This window comes from Corvus moneduloides, chromosome 9 (genome assembly GCF_009650955.1).
Source record: "Corvus moneduloides isolate bCorMon1 chromosome 9, bCorMon1.pri, whole genome shotgun sequence".
NCBI lineage: Eukaryota > Metazoa > Chordata > Aves > Passeriformes > Corvidae > Corvus > Corvus moneduloides.
In genome coordinates, this window is record NC_045484.1 from 13,651,130 (window position 1) to 13,668,227 (window position 17,098).

The 17,098-nt window shown below is 38.6% G+C and overlaps 1 protein-coding gene across 1 annotated transcript in view; it reads right to left on the reverse strand.

Annotated features, from left to right (window-relative positions):
- The window catches only part of PALMD (palmdelphin), a 47,238-nt gene extending 36,049 nt beyond the window's left edge, over positions 1 to 11,189 (reverse strand). Inside the window, exon 1 of the mRNA XM_032118263.1 lies at positions 10,919 to 11,189. Within this exon, the coding sequence (XP_031974154.1) occupies positions 10,919 to 10,962 (44 nt within the window). The 5' untranslated portion in view covers positions 10,963 to 11,189. The remainder of the gene's footprint in view (positions 1 to 10,918) is intronic.
- Between the last annotated feature and the right edge of the window lie 5,909 nt (positions 11,190 to 17,098).

A 17,098-nucleotide genomic window follows, 5' to 3' on the forward strand; every position in this document is an offset into this window, starting at 1 on the left:
CATGTGAGGAGACATTTTTAAGAGGGACAATAATTCCAGGGCAGTGACAAAAGCAAAATGATGAAACCTATGACAAAACCTGAGAAATTTCTTAGCATGCTCAGGAAAGTGACTGATTAGATGATACAAAAATGGCCTTATCAAGGGCAATTTAAAAAGGTTTCTTATTGATATTTTTTCAATTTCCTTTTGACTTTTCACATTTCCTGAAGAAATTCTTAAAAATTTTAACACTTCAGAGTTTACTATTTATCCTGGGTAGAAGGTTATTTGGCTTTCAGTATTATAATATCATCTACAGCCCTACTGTACCAGTTACAGAACATATTTACAAGACACGTGACAGTTGCTGAATCCACTTTGTACATTTTAAGCAGTACGCTTTTATAACCCAGAACCAGTGATTTTCAAATAGGGACTGAATTTGCCATTCTTTTTGGTGCCATGAATCAAGAAATGTGAGTATAAAGATGGTGTCCTTTCACTGTTTTTTCATGAGCCAAGACGAATTGTGAATGAATCTGTGTAAGTCAGGAAAATCAGCCCTGCTTCTCTGTGTATTTCCTGCTTCCCATCTGACAGATGGGGAGAATGGCACTTTCCTAGCTCCCAGAAAAGTGTGCCATTGCTGAATATGGACTCTTCCTTGCACAGCAATTTAGATGATGTTTGAATTTGGAATGTACCTAAAATGATAGTTGGTCATTTGATAAAATAAATGTTGGGGAAAAAAAATCACTTTGAACAGCCTTTTGATTTATAGATGTCCATGCAAAATAACAATTGCAACCAACCACGGTAATAAAGAAATACTGCTAAAACTGTGCTACCAAAATTCAGGCCAGCCCAGCCCAGAAGAGAATGCAAGCAGCTGCTTGATTTTTGTTGACAACGCTGGAACTCATAAGCAAGTGCTCACCATGAAGTATAAGCTGCCTGTGTTTCAAAGCGTGTCTCTGTTCTAATTTATTTCTGTTGCAATAGGCCTCTGTGAATTATTGGTCTCCAGAACTTTATCTTTTAACAAATTATTTTGGATGGCATGGACCCAGCAGCAGGCTAATGTACTAGAGTCATCATTAGCAAATGTGCTTTGCCCTTGAACAGTCTCCTATGCTAACCATTTTACGCCATTACCATCCTTTTTCAGGAGTAGCTGTCCTTGCCAAAAGCAGCCTGGCCCTGTCGATTTGCCAAGGGGAGGTCCTGTCATGTGATTTAGTCCCTCTCAGAAAAGGTCTCTGTGTGTGGCTTGGCTGCCTTCTCAGTTCATTGCATGCTGACACTGAGTGTAGCAGGCTGACTATCTTCACAGAGGGCTATAGTTCAGCTGATCTTAGAGGTATTTTCCAACCCTTAATGATTCTATGATCCCATCTTACTGCCCTTTCTAAATCAGCAACCAGACTGACGTCATGCATCAACAGATGATGGTACTTGGTTTGGTGATGAGGCATGCATATTACTAAGAAGTGTATCTAGGAATGTTAAATCCATAAATACAGATATTCTTCTTACATGTGTATCTCTATAAATAACTGCTCCTTCACTCAGAGATCTGACCACTGGCAGAGTGCAGTCTGTGCAGTCTTTTACCACCAGTGTTGCATATTGTGGTCCAGTCGTACTGGGTGTTTACAAACATTTGGGCAGGCAGTGGTGCCAGTGGTGAGCTCATAAACTAAGAAAGTGAAAGGGGTCTTCATAAAAGTCTTGGCTTTGAATCTGTGATACCTTGTGTGTACTACCTTTTTTGATGATGTTAGAGACCTTATCAATACTAGGTGAAGTGTGCTGCTAGAAAACATGTTTAATATACTTTAAATAACATAACATCATTCAAAGTTTACTGTAACCAAAGCTCATGTGAAACTAGATGGAATTACTTAGCCTTCTACTCCCTTAACTTTAGCTGTAACTAGATAACTCCTTTTCTAGCTCACCCGTCTGTGTTTATTCTAGACAATAGCCTGGTTTGGGGTGTTCATGGTGTTTTTTCTTAACAGTACCTTCCAGTCTGGGATAGATGCAGAACATTTCACTACCTGAAAGGTTACAAAATTTAATGGGAAGGGTAGAACATAGTGTGTCATGGTTCCAAACACACAAAATATGAGAGTAAACTGATGTTTCTGATGAATGATCATTGATAGTGGGACATTTCTCTGGGCTGTAGTACTCACAATGAGCAAGATGAGGGGAAAATTAACCCCCGAAAGAGTATTTCAGACCAGAAAAAGAAAAAATTAGGAAAGCATACAGGAAGTCCACTACTTGCTTTTGATTAATTTGGTTTAATTTTATTTTTGGTACAATTTCATGTCAATGACTAACTCTGAGATGTACCTTAACACCTCTGGAAACATTCAAATAGATCATGCTTGAACTTCTGGGAGAAATCTAATTATAATAGAACACATAAACCAGGAAAGAGATCATGAGGTTCAGAGATCATGATGAACACTAGGAAAAAAGTTAACTGATACACGAGAAAGTAAGTTGCTGAAGAAGCAGTTTTGTGATCTATAGTTTGGCCTTTTGTCTAGCCTTCATCAGGTATATAATAACAAAGCTTGAAAGCTCTTTGATCAGCAGTTCAGCTCGCACACTGGGAATGAGGCAGGGCTTGCTCAGCTGATACCTCATTCTGACAAAGAAATTGAGTTACAGGAGGGACATAGATCAGGAGTTGGTGTGGCATCAGTAAAAACAGTAGTAAACTTCTACCAACCAACCACTGTTTGCAGGAGAAGTAAGAGCATGGGAAGGTTAACCAACAACACATCTAGTATTACGTGTTCAGCTGCAGCGAAGGAAGCACTTTCAAAAAAGGAAACACAGAAACTGGCGTTCCTCCTGGGATGAACCTGTAAGGCTTGTAGAGCTTGGCTGTCTGTGGTGGGTGGGGAGATTCTAGACATGTTCCATCAGACCCTGGCATCTTCACTGCCTATGAAAGAGGGCTGTGTTTTGTTCTGACAGGTAAATATGAGATGACACAGTAGCTGTGTGGAAACAACACAGTGACACAATCATCAGATGCATGAAACTCACTGAGAGCAGAAAGACACTGCTTGAGATGGGATCTAATGTAAGAGAGGGTTGTTCTCTTTTGAAGTCCTGGTGTGATAATGGTTCTTTCTGAGGATACCAGCAATCCCCTTTGCTTTCTATACTGGATTAAACTAATGTTGCCAAGGGAGTTTCTGTAGGTGCTTTACACCATGACTGTGAGACATGTGGGTACCAGCACACACTTCATAGTGACTGATTGTGATCCTTCCATCCTGCAGCACGGGGAAATTGTTATTAACAACTCAATGTGTCTAGGACTTTAATATATGGAACCTGAAATTTATGGAACCCCAATTTATAGAGCCTGACCCTCTGTGTCTGTTCACCAGTTCACGTCTAGTCTAAGTCCCCTAAAACTGATGTGAAACCTTCAAGTTTCTGTCAGCAATGCACAGAATCAGGTCTGAGCAGCTTCGGGGACTGTCAAGCAGCATGAAGTTCCAAAGAGCTTTTGTCCTCTGTGGTGCAGCACAAAGTTTGCTCCTGGGGTTTGGGGTGGGGGGGAGTAGTTTAATTATTTGTAGAGATCAAATTTATTAAAGCAGGTTCTGGCTGGGCAATGCAATTTCTTTATAGCATCCATTGAGATATTGCAAGCTTGGGCTGATGGAGGGGCCAGCCAGAGGGTTTAGCACCTCATCTGCGCTGAGGTAGTTAGCCAAAGGAACATTACTCTTGTGGTGCTCAAAATTGCCTGGAAAGCTAGAAGGCATTTTCAGTGGCATGCTTAAGGTAGGTAGGTTTTGGCTCATTCATAGACCCCTGGGGGTAGTTTTCTAAAACAATGTTTCTTGTGAGTGTCTTTGTAAAGATGCATGCAAATACAAATACAATCTTTACTCCCCTAGCATTGACTTTGTGAGGAACATTATCATTGTCTGTTATTTTGAGAGATGTTGTAGAGTTGTGCTGGGAGTAATAACGTGATTTAGCCTCTACTTGGAAGCCCTTGAAAAGCTCCATGTACATGGGAATTAATCTCTTCTTACTGCAGTTCTTACTTCAAGAAGGTAATTTCTGTGTACTCTGAACATCTTGAAAGGAAGTGTTTATTTTGAAAAAAAGTTCTTGAACTTCAAGCAAAAATTCCACTTAGGGAATGGACTCTCTCCATCTTTATGCTCAGTTTTGCATGGATCACAATGCAAATGCCGAAACAGTGGTCATCTATTACTAGTTTAAGCATCTCTGAATTCTAATTCTTACGTAGAGTAATATGTTGATAGACAGAGTTTAGTGATGTTTCACTGTGCAAAACAATGTCTTGAAATACAAGGATTCATTAGAAAAAAGTCTCATCTTGTTGTTAGGAATTTGCTGACTCTCTTTGGACTCAATTGAGCAGTCCCAGGGCATGGTAATCTGTTCAATGCAGGAGCTGAGAAGGTAAAGAGCACCTAGAAATTAAGCATTTGTAGTTCAAAACATATAATTACAAATTCTGTCTGGGCAGATTCGAGTTCATGCTTGTTGCCTGGAGATAGAGAATATGGGAAATGGCAGCTAAGTATTAAGTCTATAGAGGACTGTATTTGCCCCCTGTCCAAATACAAAACAAACTGCATTGATGTGCTTCAGTACATTGAATTACTCTGCAGCGCAATTGGGAATTTCTGCCAAAAAGCTGTTTTTGAACATAAATCTTTGATTTCTAGCAGCAGCAGCAGCATTGAAAAATGACAGTCAAGACACACATCACTCTGGGTATTTTTCAGTCAGCTGGGAGCTCTACACTTGCTGTATGAGGGGGAAAGGGCATAAGATTACCCCGGCATTTCCTGAGCCTTTTGGGTTTCATTTTTGGCTAGTCAGACATTCCAAAAAAACCAGGGCCAAATTCATTCTTTGGGTATCTTTGCAGTCAGAGGAGTTTTAACTGTACTAAGTCCCAATCTTCTGAGTATAAAGGCTGTGCTGAATCTCACAAGAGAATCCCCCTTTGAGAGCTTATCTCTAATGGTTGCAGAATTTAGTGTGGCTTTTCATTATTCATGATGAGTCATGCTGCTGCCTGTTCAAAAGCTGCATTTGCAAAGAAGTGGTTTTGCCTTTTCTCAGTTTTCAGTGAAACATGAAAAAAATCTCATGAAACAATTAAGAATCATGCCTAGGCCCATCAGTATGCTGTGGGAAAACGAGGAGATGGGTCAGCTAGGGTAAAAGGCGTTTCTGTGACAATGTTTTGTTTCTGCCATTGCATTTAAAGGTCTCTTAATGCCCAAAAGACTTCATAGAGCTCCTTTTACTATTAGATTGCTGTCTCTTTACCTCATCCTCTCTGCTGTGTGTAAAAAGTCATGGTAGCCTGGTGTCTTTGCAATCTTTCACCTCAGTTGCGGTCAAGGTCACTAGAAGGGAAAAATATTTTCTCCTTTCCCCTAACTCTTAATGTAGGGACTTATTTTATCTGTATCTTAAGCTGATACAAAAATTAGTGGAACTTGTTTGCATAAATGTTTGTATGATCCCACTAGGAAGAGCATAACCCATGCTCAGATTTTTTTCCACTAGCTGCTTTATACTCCTTGTGATGGCTTTTCTCTTGGAGGGTTGCATTTTCTGTACCTGATAATCCCCATGGTAGTTTTCCCCAATACCCCACCTTTAGCACCACACTATAATGATTTCAACAGAACTAACTCACATCACTTGAACCTAGAGCAAGTTGCAAATACTTGGCAATAAATTCCAGTTTATGTAGCAGAAAAATACTTGCCTTCAAGTACTTGCTTTTGGGCAGCCATCATGGTGAAACTAACTGATGGACAAGCCCAGGCTTGGAGAAAAATGTTTGTTAATTTTCCTACTTTATTCTCTCTCATGTAACATCTGCTGTATTTTCCAGTTTACTGTTTTTTCAGCTAGCACTGCCAATATTAGCTGTTTCCAGATGAATGGAAACTTTCTTCTGAATGAAGCAAGTTGCAATGCCATCTATTTGAAAATGGAAAACATCTGTAATCTTTACATACAAAGAAATGAGATCTTACCATAAATATAGAAACAAAGCACTGTTTGTGCCCAGACCTCAAATACATCTTTGAAATAGCTGTGAGCTGGAAAAATGTTTGATAATGTGAAGGAAGACGAGTGCTCTAAACATCTCATTATGAAATGCAAAACGTTATTATTTCATTTTGCTTTTGAGCTCTTTATTCCCACAGGATGGCCTTTTAAAAAAGGAAATGTGGCAAACAGGAAAAGAAGGCATTTAAGTATAAGCACAACTGTAGCCTGAATTGTTGGCTTGGTCTTATCACATTCTAGATAGAGGAATTGAAGGTGAATGGATTCACACCCAAATTCCATTGTAGTCATCAGCAGAAACTTTAGAACTGGGCTCAGGGGCTATGTACAGCTGTTAAAGTACAAGGATCTCTGAGCCTTTGGCCTGATATACTTCTAGATGGTTGATCCTGTTCTATAACTGGGAGTGGGTCAGGTATTATGGGTGCAACCACAGTGACAGAGATGTCTGCAACCTATTTAAGAGAAGTCTTCTTTAATTTTTCTGACAGATTCAGGAGCCTACAAATCTGGCCTTTTTTGTTCTCTAGGCAGCATTTTCAGACCTCCCAAAAAAATCACAGCTACTGTGTTTATTCCTTTTCTGCAATTTGCAGCCAGAGATACACAGTATTTTGTTCAGCATAGAAAATGCTTCTTTCTTGGGTTATTTCTCAGATTTACCTAGTGTATGGAATAAATGCATAGTTAAGGCAGTTTTCACATTCAAAAATAGAACTGCACAAATGAAGTTACAAGTAAATGGACATGTAAAAAATATTCCAACTTTCCATAACAAGCTTTAGACACACCAGATTTCATTTCATTGTTAAATACTAAGATATTGTGATCTCCCTGTCTTAAAATCAGATTAGAAAATGGAAATGGATTATTAACTGAATGGTAATTCTGTTTACATATATATATTACAAAGGGACCCGTGCTTTTCTGTAGCTTTCATGTGGTGTTTTGTTGGAAAAGAGCTAGTGAAAATGCCAGTAAAAAGTCCTATTTTATATCAGTTTATTTGCATATACATATAGACCATGTAATTGCTAGAAATGGTTGCTTTGTGGGAATAGTGTGTGACAAGTCATCCAGGACTTGATGTCTGGACCCCAGCAGACATTTTGAGAAGTCGAAGCACTTCAGTAGTTTCAATGTGTTTGTTTTCTTAAGAGCATTCATTGGCAAGTCTGTCAAGTGTTTGCTGTGTCAATGATCTCTCCAAAGTCTTTCTTATACAAGCTAATTGCCTGAAAATTGCTTTGGTATGCTCATTTCAGGGACTATATTATAGACTGAAAGTAAGTACAGTGTTATAAAGTAAACCCAGAAAAATTTAACCTCCTCTTCCATAATTTCATTTATTCACAGGTCTATGTTGACTATTTCAATCAATGTCTGGCTCATCCAAAGTAGAAAATTACATATGAATTTGAGAATTAAACTCTCAGCATAGCACCACTGAGTTAATTTATACCTCAATGATTCCATAATGAAATATTTTTAACCCGTTTGCACTGCTTGACACACTTTAAATGTTAGACTGATATTATTACCACCTACTAAGCATGAGTCCTTCCCATGCTGGGAATATTCCTTATCAAATCTGGGTAATCTTTCTGTTGAAATCTCTCTCAGGCAACAGATGGAGTGGGAGTCTCCCTAGCTAATGGCTAATAGGTAAGAACTGCTCACTGGCAGCTTCCCTTTCATACTCACTGCCTACCATCAGCTTCCAGGAAACTTGGCTCTTGGAACCTCTTTAAGAATCAGTATGGACAAAGGTACTTCAAGGTGTGCAGGAATTAAAAGGAATAGGAGAAGTGTGTTGGCTTTAGCATAAGCAAAGGAATACTTTCTAAAATGATAACAAGTGAAGGTTAGGTGCTACATGTAGAAAGCTATAGGTAGGAAAAAACCCTATAGCCACACCTTTGTAGTGTTTGATAGGAGTCACATTGTCCTTAGGCAGTATGGAAATGGGTAGTACTGGAGAACCTGACCCTGTATTTCCATTGCAGATTATGAATTCCCACTGGAATTTCAAAACTTGAAGTGTCTTTAAATAAATAGAAGCATCTCTCATGTTCTGTGAGTACCAGTTTACTCTGATTCAAATGCTTCCACGAAGTTACTCTGTTTTGTTACAGAAAATACCACCTGGAAACAGCTGGAAAGGTGTTGAGCTATGATTACCACTGCTGAGTCCTGCTCCGTAGCGCTGCTGGAAATTGTGTGCACTGGTAGACCGCAGTCGAACTGGCTGTTACTGCTGTCACTCTGAGTCAGCACAGACTTCCCCTCAACACCCAGCCTTCCTACCCTCCCCTGAGCCCTTTTACCTTCAGACTTTCATGGCAAGACCTATTATGCCTTTTCTTTCCTGCTTCCAAGCAGTTGAATTAGTGAAATCCTACAGGTTCCTGTGTGCAGATAAACTTTGCTATCAGTTGCAGAGCTGGTTGTGACTGATTTGTACAAGTCACAGGTTGAAGGTGACACGGACAGTGCCAGGCAATCGCAGGGCTGCTGTTTGCCCTCTGCCTTTTGCTCTGTACAGCCACGTTCTGTCACTTCTGACACAGTCCCACCAGGTTTTTTATAAAAAACATTTTTCTGATGCTAACTAGAAAAGGAATGGCACTAGACCACTGGTGAAAATCTGGAAAACCTTTATATTTGTTTAGGTCATGGATTTCTGAGAGGAATTTACCATGATATTTAGTCAACAGAAGCACACAAATACTGAGACAACTTAATGATGTCCTTTCCTCAGGAAAAAAAGGCTATAGAAATCAATGGCCATTTGTTGGACTGAAGCTGTCAGAATTTGATTTCAGCATTCTCTGTGCCTGAGGTTGGATGTGTTGTTATTTTTAAAATAAGTGATATTTTTAAAACCATAGTCAATAAAAATCTTCACTATGTTAACCTGCATCTGCTTAATACCTCTTACAGGAAGTTAGCAGAGCAATCCTTTGTTGATGTAGGTATCCTGAGATTAAACTAATTTCATGGCAATATTTTTTAGAAGTTTGTGGAAGAGTGTCATTCTACCAATTCCATGTGCAAGCTTCACCGTAAAAGTAGGGTAGATTTCGGAGTTCAACAAAGTGTCCTAGAATTCATACCACGTTAATCAGCTTTGATTTTCCTTTCTCATCTTTGTGTTCTTTCATGTAGTGTGTTTGGATGCCTTGTGTAAGCATTGATACTTCTATTGTGATGTGCATGGTGTGTTGATTGACACTGGAACTGAGATTCTACATTCCTAGGTAATCCACATGAGAACACTTTAATTTAATTTGTAACTTAGCATATTAAGGAAAAAACACAATATTTTATGTTATGACTTAAATGAAATAATGAACACCAACAGGTAGAGTGAAAGCATGTAAGAAACTTGGTAGTTTCTAAACCAGTTCCCAATTCATCTGCATATTTTCCTAATACAGACAAATATCTCTACCAAAACAGATCCAAAACAATGAATGTCCAAGGCTATAATTTACCACAAGCAGGAAAAAATCACTGTGGTTAATTTTCTTCTCTGAGACTTAAATCCGAAATGAATATTCTGTGTATCACTATTAAAGCAGAGTGTGACAGAAGGGTAAACAGGGTAAATGTCTCCTTCATGCAAAAGAAGAGCTCTGTCTGTGCAGGCATCTATAGATAGGTCAGGGCTAGGGAGGGGAGGGGCAAAATACAACAGAGAAAATTGAGATTGTCCTTTTATTTCAATCTGAGGATATAATTTAGAGAGGCAAGAAGGAGAAGATTTAAATTACCTTTTTTCAGGAACTTAAAGTGAAGGTTAAGGTGCTAGAGTGTTTGGAAGGTGAAATAACCAATTTTGAGAGTGAGAAAAGCTGAGCAGGAATTGTAATTTATGGAGGTTAGGGACTTAGAAGTTAGGTCAGACAAAATCTTCATGAGAATGTGACTTCTGATAATGGAATCATCCCATAAAACAGCAGGAAACTCAGTGTGGGGGATGTTTAAGGCAATCTATTGCTGGATATAGCTCTGAGGAATATGCACAGAGCAAAGAAGTAGTATTTGTTTATACATTTGTTGTACATATATATCTGTTACTTGGTGAAGGCTCTCCTCACAGTGCTTTTTAATGCTTTTCCTGATCATACAGAATGTTTAAACTACAACTGGCTAATTAGACTTGCATATGAAAATAAATTATTCTAGTTCTGACAGTGAAAAAGTCTGGTTTAAATTAAGGCCAAACCACAGGGTCTGTGTATCCATGTAAATTGGGATTATTGCTATGCATTGCTGCTTTGCTGATGGCCAAATCAGCACAGCGACCACCGTATTTTTATGTATTCAAAGTCACTCTCTAATACTATTTATTGTCACAGAAGCAGGTTTACAAAGTTTAGATTAAATCCAACTACTTTGCAATAACCCTGTCTTCTTCCTTCTCCATCTGTCTTTCTGTCCTCTCTTACCATTTCCTCCTTGTCTCTCAAGAATATCTGTAGTCACAGGCACACATACATTTTGAGATTTGTGTAGCTCTGCCTTTGAAATAGATACTCATCCATTGTGAGCTGGCACAAAGGCATTGAAATTATAGTGCATTCATACAAGTAGTTCTCTGTCCTTTCCTCCCACATCTGAAAGCACAAGAACTCTTACTCCAGATCCATATCATAACTGTAGATGTATAAACTAGGAAATTTTTTTTTAGTAAGTAAGAAAAGCAGAATGAAGAGCAGGATCAAAATACTATGTAATGGCAGATTTTGATAGACACATTTCTTAAGAGCAGTATGCAGCCTAAAAAGTTTTTAAGAAATTGTGACCTTACCTTTTTTGTTGTTGATGTTCAGAAACCGAAGTGTGAGACTGCATTTTGATGTCACATTTATCACCACCACTTAGCAATTGACAACAAGGTAGAGGACTGGAAGCAGCAGTCCGAGATTTTAAATCCTTTTTGATGCTATGTTATTGTGCTTTCTTCGTGCACATATCTATCCAGGTGAAGTCTTTTTTGGGGGCTAAGATAAACAGATGGAAACAGATATTTTAGAAATGTCCATGGTGAGCTAAGGAATACTTGCTAAAGGCTTTTCCTCTGATAAATCAGTCATCATTGAAGGGACCTAGTTGTGTTGTACGTCAGTTATAATCTAGTAAATTTTTAACCTGCTAACTCAGAGACCTGGGGCTGTGTGATTTATAAGTGGGTGTAGCCCTCACTTTGGCATTTATTGTGGCCCTTTGTTCTGGACATATCCTAACTAAATTAGCGGGGAGGTAAAGACTGTGATTTACTGTAATTTCTAAACAGATAAAAATGCTGGGCAGGTGCTAAAGGTTGTTTTTAAAAAAAAATTATAAACTTTCATATGATGAACTGTTTTAAATGAAACTGTGTCTTGACAGTACTCAGGAAAAATCACAGCAAATGCATTCTAAAATGGAACTTCTGTGATTAAGAATGCTAAATTTTCTTAGAGATACCATGAGAATGCTATATTGCATATGTAATCAATACATATTTTATTTCATGCAAAACTGCTTTGAAAGCAATAATTTCATGGCACCTGTTGGATTTTCCTGTGTCAAGTTTCATGACACATCGATTTATCCATTTAGTTGTGTGTGAAGAATGAAAGGAAACATGGCTCTGTTTCTGACAGGATGCCCTCTGAGCCTCAGACTCCGCAGGATTCAACATACACTTCCATAACAGCAAATGTCTCCATCAAATCTGCAGGGGATTTAGCCAAAGGAATATTCATTTTGAACTACTCAAGATGTATATGAGACAAATTGAATAATCTGGAAAAGCTGCTTCCCTAAACAGATATGTCAGGAACATAGAGCTGAGGAAGCAGGGAGATTGTGAACAGGTCAGAAATGTGAGGGGCCATAGCCCTTTGCAGTAGAGTTTTCAGGGACTGGCAAATCTCTTAACTACAACAGAAAGGCATGATCTTTTTAATTATTTCCATTTTGGCGATGTGGGATGTCTCTGCCATGTGGAAATATTCAAAGGCCAGCTGGGATATTGTTACATGTTTTGTAATATCAGTAAAAGTAGGTTGGCACAGGCTTTGGTTAGCACAGAGCATCAGCTGTGTGGCAATCTGTGACCAAGTCCACACAACTTGGCTGATCCAAGCTGTATTCTGCCAGCAGAGTACCCCATTTCCCAGAGGTAACTCCTGATGGCTGAGGTTACCAGCTAGAAAGAAGGTCCGTTCCTTGCTGATGGGGAGAGCTACAGGCTTTTGAGGCTCGCTAGTCAGAGTCCTGGCCTCCTACCAGCAGAGACTGAAGGCTGGTGAACTCTGTCATGGTACCACCTCCTGGCTTTCCTTCTTGACTTCTTCTCATCTTTTGGGTAGGTAAACATAAAAGAACCGGAAAATACAGTTTTGTAGGTGTCATTTCTTCACTTGGCCTGGTAGAATTCCTACAAATCCTTTTCTTCTCCTGTGTTTCCCAAATTATTTTTTCTTCAGGAAAAGATAAGAAAAATATGTTAAATACTAGTAAGGAAATAATTTTAAAGGAGATTAAAAGACTAATCTTTAACTGCACTGAGTATCAACTCCTTTATTCAAGATTTGCGTCTTTAGGTTGCATAGGAACCCAAATGCTGTAATTTTTCAAATATTTTCTTTAGAAAGAGTTCTTTGCTTTGAAGTCCTGCCGGCCTGTCAGCAGCGCGTGTGTTTGCAGTGCGGGCAGTGTTGCTGCAGTCGCTGCCAGCCCCGTCCTGCCCGGCTCCCTGGGCTCTGGCGCGGCCGGCTCTCCCTCTGGCGGCCGCTGCCGCTTCCAGCATTACATCTTATTTTGGAATATTTCTCTCTGAAATTGTTTTTTTAATGATCTCTAAAAATACACACATGGAACTATTTTTTTCTTACAAGCCTATCAGCCTTTTTAAAAGGGGCTCAGAAGTTAAAGAATGATATAATTATATAATTTTTATGCATCCTTTATATAAATATTTTTAATAAAGACTTACTGCGTGCCATGTTCAAGTGTTACAAAGGTTTAATTCTGGTCTACTGTGAATGGTTTGGTCAAATTTGAGTAAAACAATGCCTGAATGATGACATTAAAACCAGAATGAGTATTTAATGAACTTACACAAATATTGAGAAAAGACTGGACAAAGAGGAGATAGAACTGTCAGGTTTTGATAAGAAAATTTACCTTCATAACGTAATTTTTTGGTGTTTATTCATGAAAGAAATGCCTGAGCCTATGTGATGCATAAAGCAGAATCATGCAGTCAGTGCTGTACAATCAAAACTATGCACACATGTACATTAAGGACCACTGACCACTTTGGCTTTACGTTATACTGAGACTTTTGTCTTGATATAGTAGTGTCTGTCGCTTGACATTAATATTATTTGCTGGACTACAGGAATTTCGTTTGTCTGAAGAGGTAATTTTTGTTCCCAGAACTGCTACACAGTATTATAGATGTCATGATAATTTCTTGATTACTTTCTTTTGACTCTTGCTACTACTGAATTTTAACCCAAAACCACTTCAAAGCAAAAGAACACCTTTTCCTTCTCTGTTATGGTATCATCTTTTTTACTGTTGCTCAGTTTAACTAGAACACAAAAGCAACTGAACAGCTCAAGGCAGCTCTTTTATGCTTCATTATTTTTTGTTCTACTGGCCAGGTCTGAGAGGCAGCAACAAAGTGTGCGATGTCTCAACTTTATACGTAGTTCTCATGTAGTGCCACCTAAATCAGTTAAGAGCTGCACATATTTAGACTTTCTTAAAATTGGGTAAAAATATTGCAATGTTGAAATGCAAGTTCACAGCTTGACTTGAAGTCTCTAAAGATTTGCAAATATTACCCATGACTATTAAGAACTGAGAAATTGCAGTGGATAAAAATTGTGTTTCATTTGGCACCGGATCACCATTGACATTAGTATCTTTGAAATTCCTTAATTAAGAAGGAAATTCTTAAGTGTGTTGTAAACATTTCCAGACAAATATATACAAATTGCTATTGTCTTCTAGCCTCTCACAGAGTGCTGAGAATAGATTGTTTTGGAGTTTTGTTACTATATTTAATTTCTGTCTGAATAAAAAGAATTTTATTTCCATTGAGGCATGTCAAAATACCTTTGGTTAATTCTGTGTGATTAGATAAACTGAGAGTGTCAAAGGTCTTAAGCCTGTAAAAAATGCTGATCTTTTTTCTGTCACTTGAATGTCACTGAAGAAACATGCAAGACACTAGAGGAGACACTGCGCAGTGCTTTGCTCTGTGGATTATGCTGCATAGATGATCTCATTTGATTGAAATGTAAAAGCAATTTTTACTCTTAAAGGGAGTAGAATTACCTTAAATTGCCTCCTTCCATTATCTTTGATTTTTTAAAAAATTGCTTGCCTATCTTTTACATAGCATCACTTCACTTTGGAAGATGCATCCTGATTCCACTTTTCAGGGATGCATCTCTGGGCATAGTACAAAGTATTTTTTTTTTCCTCTGCATATTGTGCTGTTAGGATGTCATACAGAAGAATTTATAGTGTGTCTAGATTCGTAGTATAGTTCAGATCAGGAATGTGCTTCTGAAGCTAATCTGCTTGTTCCTGGTAAATCTGCTTTCATTCATATCATGGAGCAGTGCTGGGGTGCTCTATTGGATGTCTTTCAGATTAAACTGAAAGGACAATGTTTTCCAAGAGCTTTTTCAGTGCTCACTGACTGCATTCAGTCCCTAGTGGGACCAGATCTGGGTTTTTTTTGAGATAAACCCTAAAGAAATATTCATGGTAGCAGGTCATCAGCACCAACTGTCTCATTGCACAGTTCTGTTTCTAGTGAACTCCAGTCTTTGCTGATGTGTACATGGCCTCTGGCTTCTTGTTATGGTTCCTTTTAGCAGACGTGGGCTCTGGCTCTTTGGCCTTGAAAGTACTTGTGGAATGTCTCTTAACAATTACTCTTCTGTGGGGCAACACACCCAATTGCACTTTCTCTGTATTAGGAGGGAAGGAAATCAATTCTTTGCCAGAGCCCAGACTGAGATTTTACTGTATACATGTCAGATAGTTCAGTGCTGAGGTTGTGCTTTGCTTAAACTGGACAAGCTGGAATCAGCTGGTTTTGGGTTCAAATTATCCCCAGAATCAGAGTATTCCCCAGGTACTCTCTAGAGCTTAAGTGCAGGCTTGCCCCATCTACAAAAGTAGGGTTTTTACAAAAGTAGGTTTGCCCGATAGCAACAGGCAAGTGACAAAATAGATCATCCTCTCTTTACGTCACATAAATAACCAGGTCTGGAGTCTTCTGGCAGATTTTCATGTCCATATTCTTTCTTGACTTTCCAAAAACATTCTCCAAAAGAGAAGTGATAGAGGCTGGTCTTCAGATACCATGTTTCTTCACGTAGTATGTTTTTGATAAAGCTTGACTGTAGCGAGACTAAAAGAAAAGTGTATTTCATTAATGAACTCATGCAGTCCTAATGGAATACTTCTGGACTGACAGGGACTTAATGGCAGGGCAGTGTAGCAAATTTCTGGATTTTAATGAGATAAACAAAATAGCTGCTTTTAGATGATACTATTAATAGGTTGAACTTGGTTAAATTAGAAGGAGAAGTTTGCAGACTGAGGTAGGTATACTGTGGAAAACACTAAGTTCAACACCAGTGACATAGCAAAGATTTTTAGGTGTAAATCATAGCCACACATTAGGAAATTGAATTGTTAATGCTTCCTCAAGTCTGGTTTTGGTGTGAGTATTTTGTTTGTTGGTTGGTTGGTTGGTTGTTTTTTGTTCAGTCCTGTCTGTCTACCCTGTGTGCTGTCTGTGTCCCCCTCCTGCCTCCCCACCTTCTCCATCCCTTTTTTTCCCTGCTCTGTAGCAGTTCTCTGTAGATTGCAATGAAGTCTGGAACAGAAAGTGCATAAAAGTCAAATCTGAATAGATTGAGATCAAATATCCTCATTAAATGGGAATACTTACAGGACAGTTCAGAGAAGTTTTGAGTTGATCCTGGTTTTCTGAATTTTGTCATGATTTAGTGACTGTAGTTTTAAACTATGGTTGAAGCTAGCATTCATTAATGTATCAGACGTCGATGTATCTGTAGCACCTAAGAAAAGGAAGTGATAAGAAAATGATCCTCCTTAATATTTGAGGCAATTATTCTATAGAATTAGGATAATCTGTGGTAAAAGTACTCTCCACTTACAAGTTCAGTCCAAGCAAAGGGCTTGAACTGAGCTCACAAAAATACTTGATGTGCCTTTCAGATATGAAGCACACTAGTAACTTTTGTTTCTCACTGGAGCTCTGAAGTGGGAAATAAGCTTCACAGAGATGCTATAGTAGCAGTGTGTTATTAACTCCTCTTTGCAATTGAATGAAGCCTTGAAGAACTGGGAATAAAACCGAGCTGTCTTAATGAAACAACACTTAAAAAATTGTATTATTTACCAATCTAATAGTTGCTTCAAACTTTTGCTTTGTTAACTGGAAAGCATTAAAAGCTCGAAGCCACGGTGAAGGACATCATAAACAAAAGTATTAATGAAATGTGCTGACCTCCAGATATATGTTCCCATATATAAATACACAGGCTCTTTAATTTCAGGGCTCTTTAATTGACAGCTATTAAATATTGTGGTTATATTGGCTGAGTTAGCAGCCTCAGCTGCTGGTTGGCATTCAATATTGCCAATGTTTTTCTCTCTCAGCTATAAAAATGGGGGTGGGGGGAGGAAGAGAGCCTTAATCCAGTTTTTACTAGTGGGAAGGTGCTTAAGATGCAAATGAAAAACTCTCCTATCCCCTCTTTCAATATGTACAGCAAGTGTATTCAGCCTGTCCTCACCTTCCTCCTGTAAAAAGAAATTTATTTTCTGAGACTGAGCTGTGCAGATTTCTGTGCTTCTCAGTGGTTGTGCTATGATATAAAGATCATAGATCTCATTCCCCTGTAAGGACACCTCTTTCTTTCTGCAGCAGAAACTCATT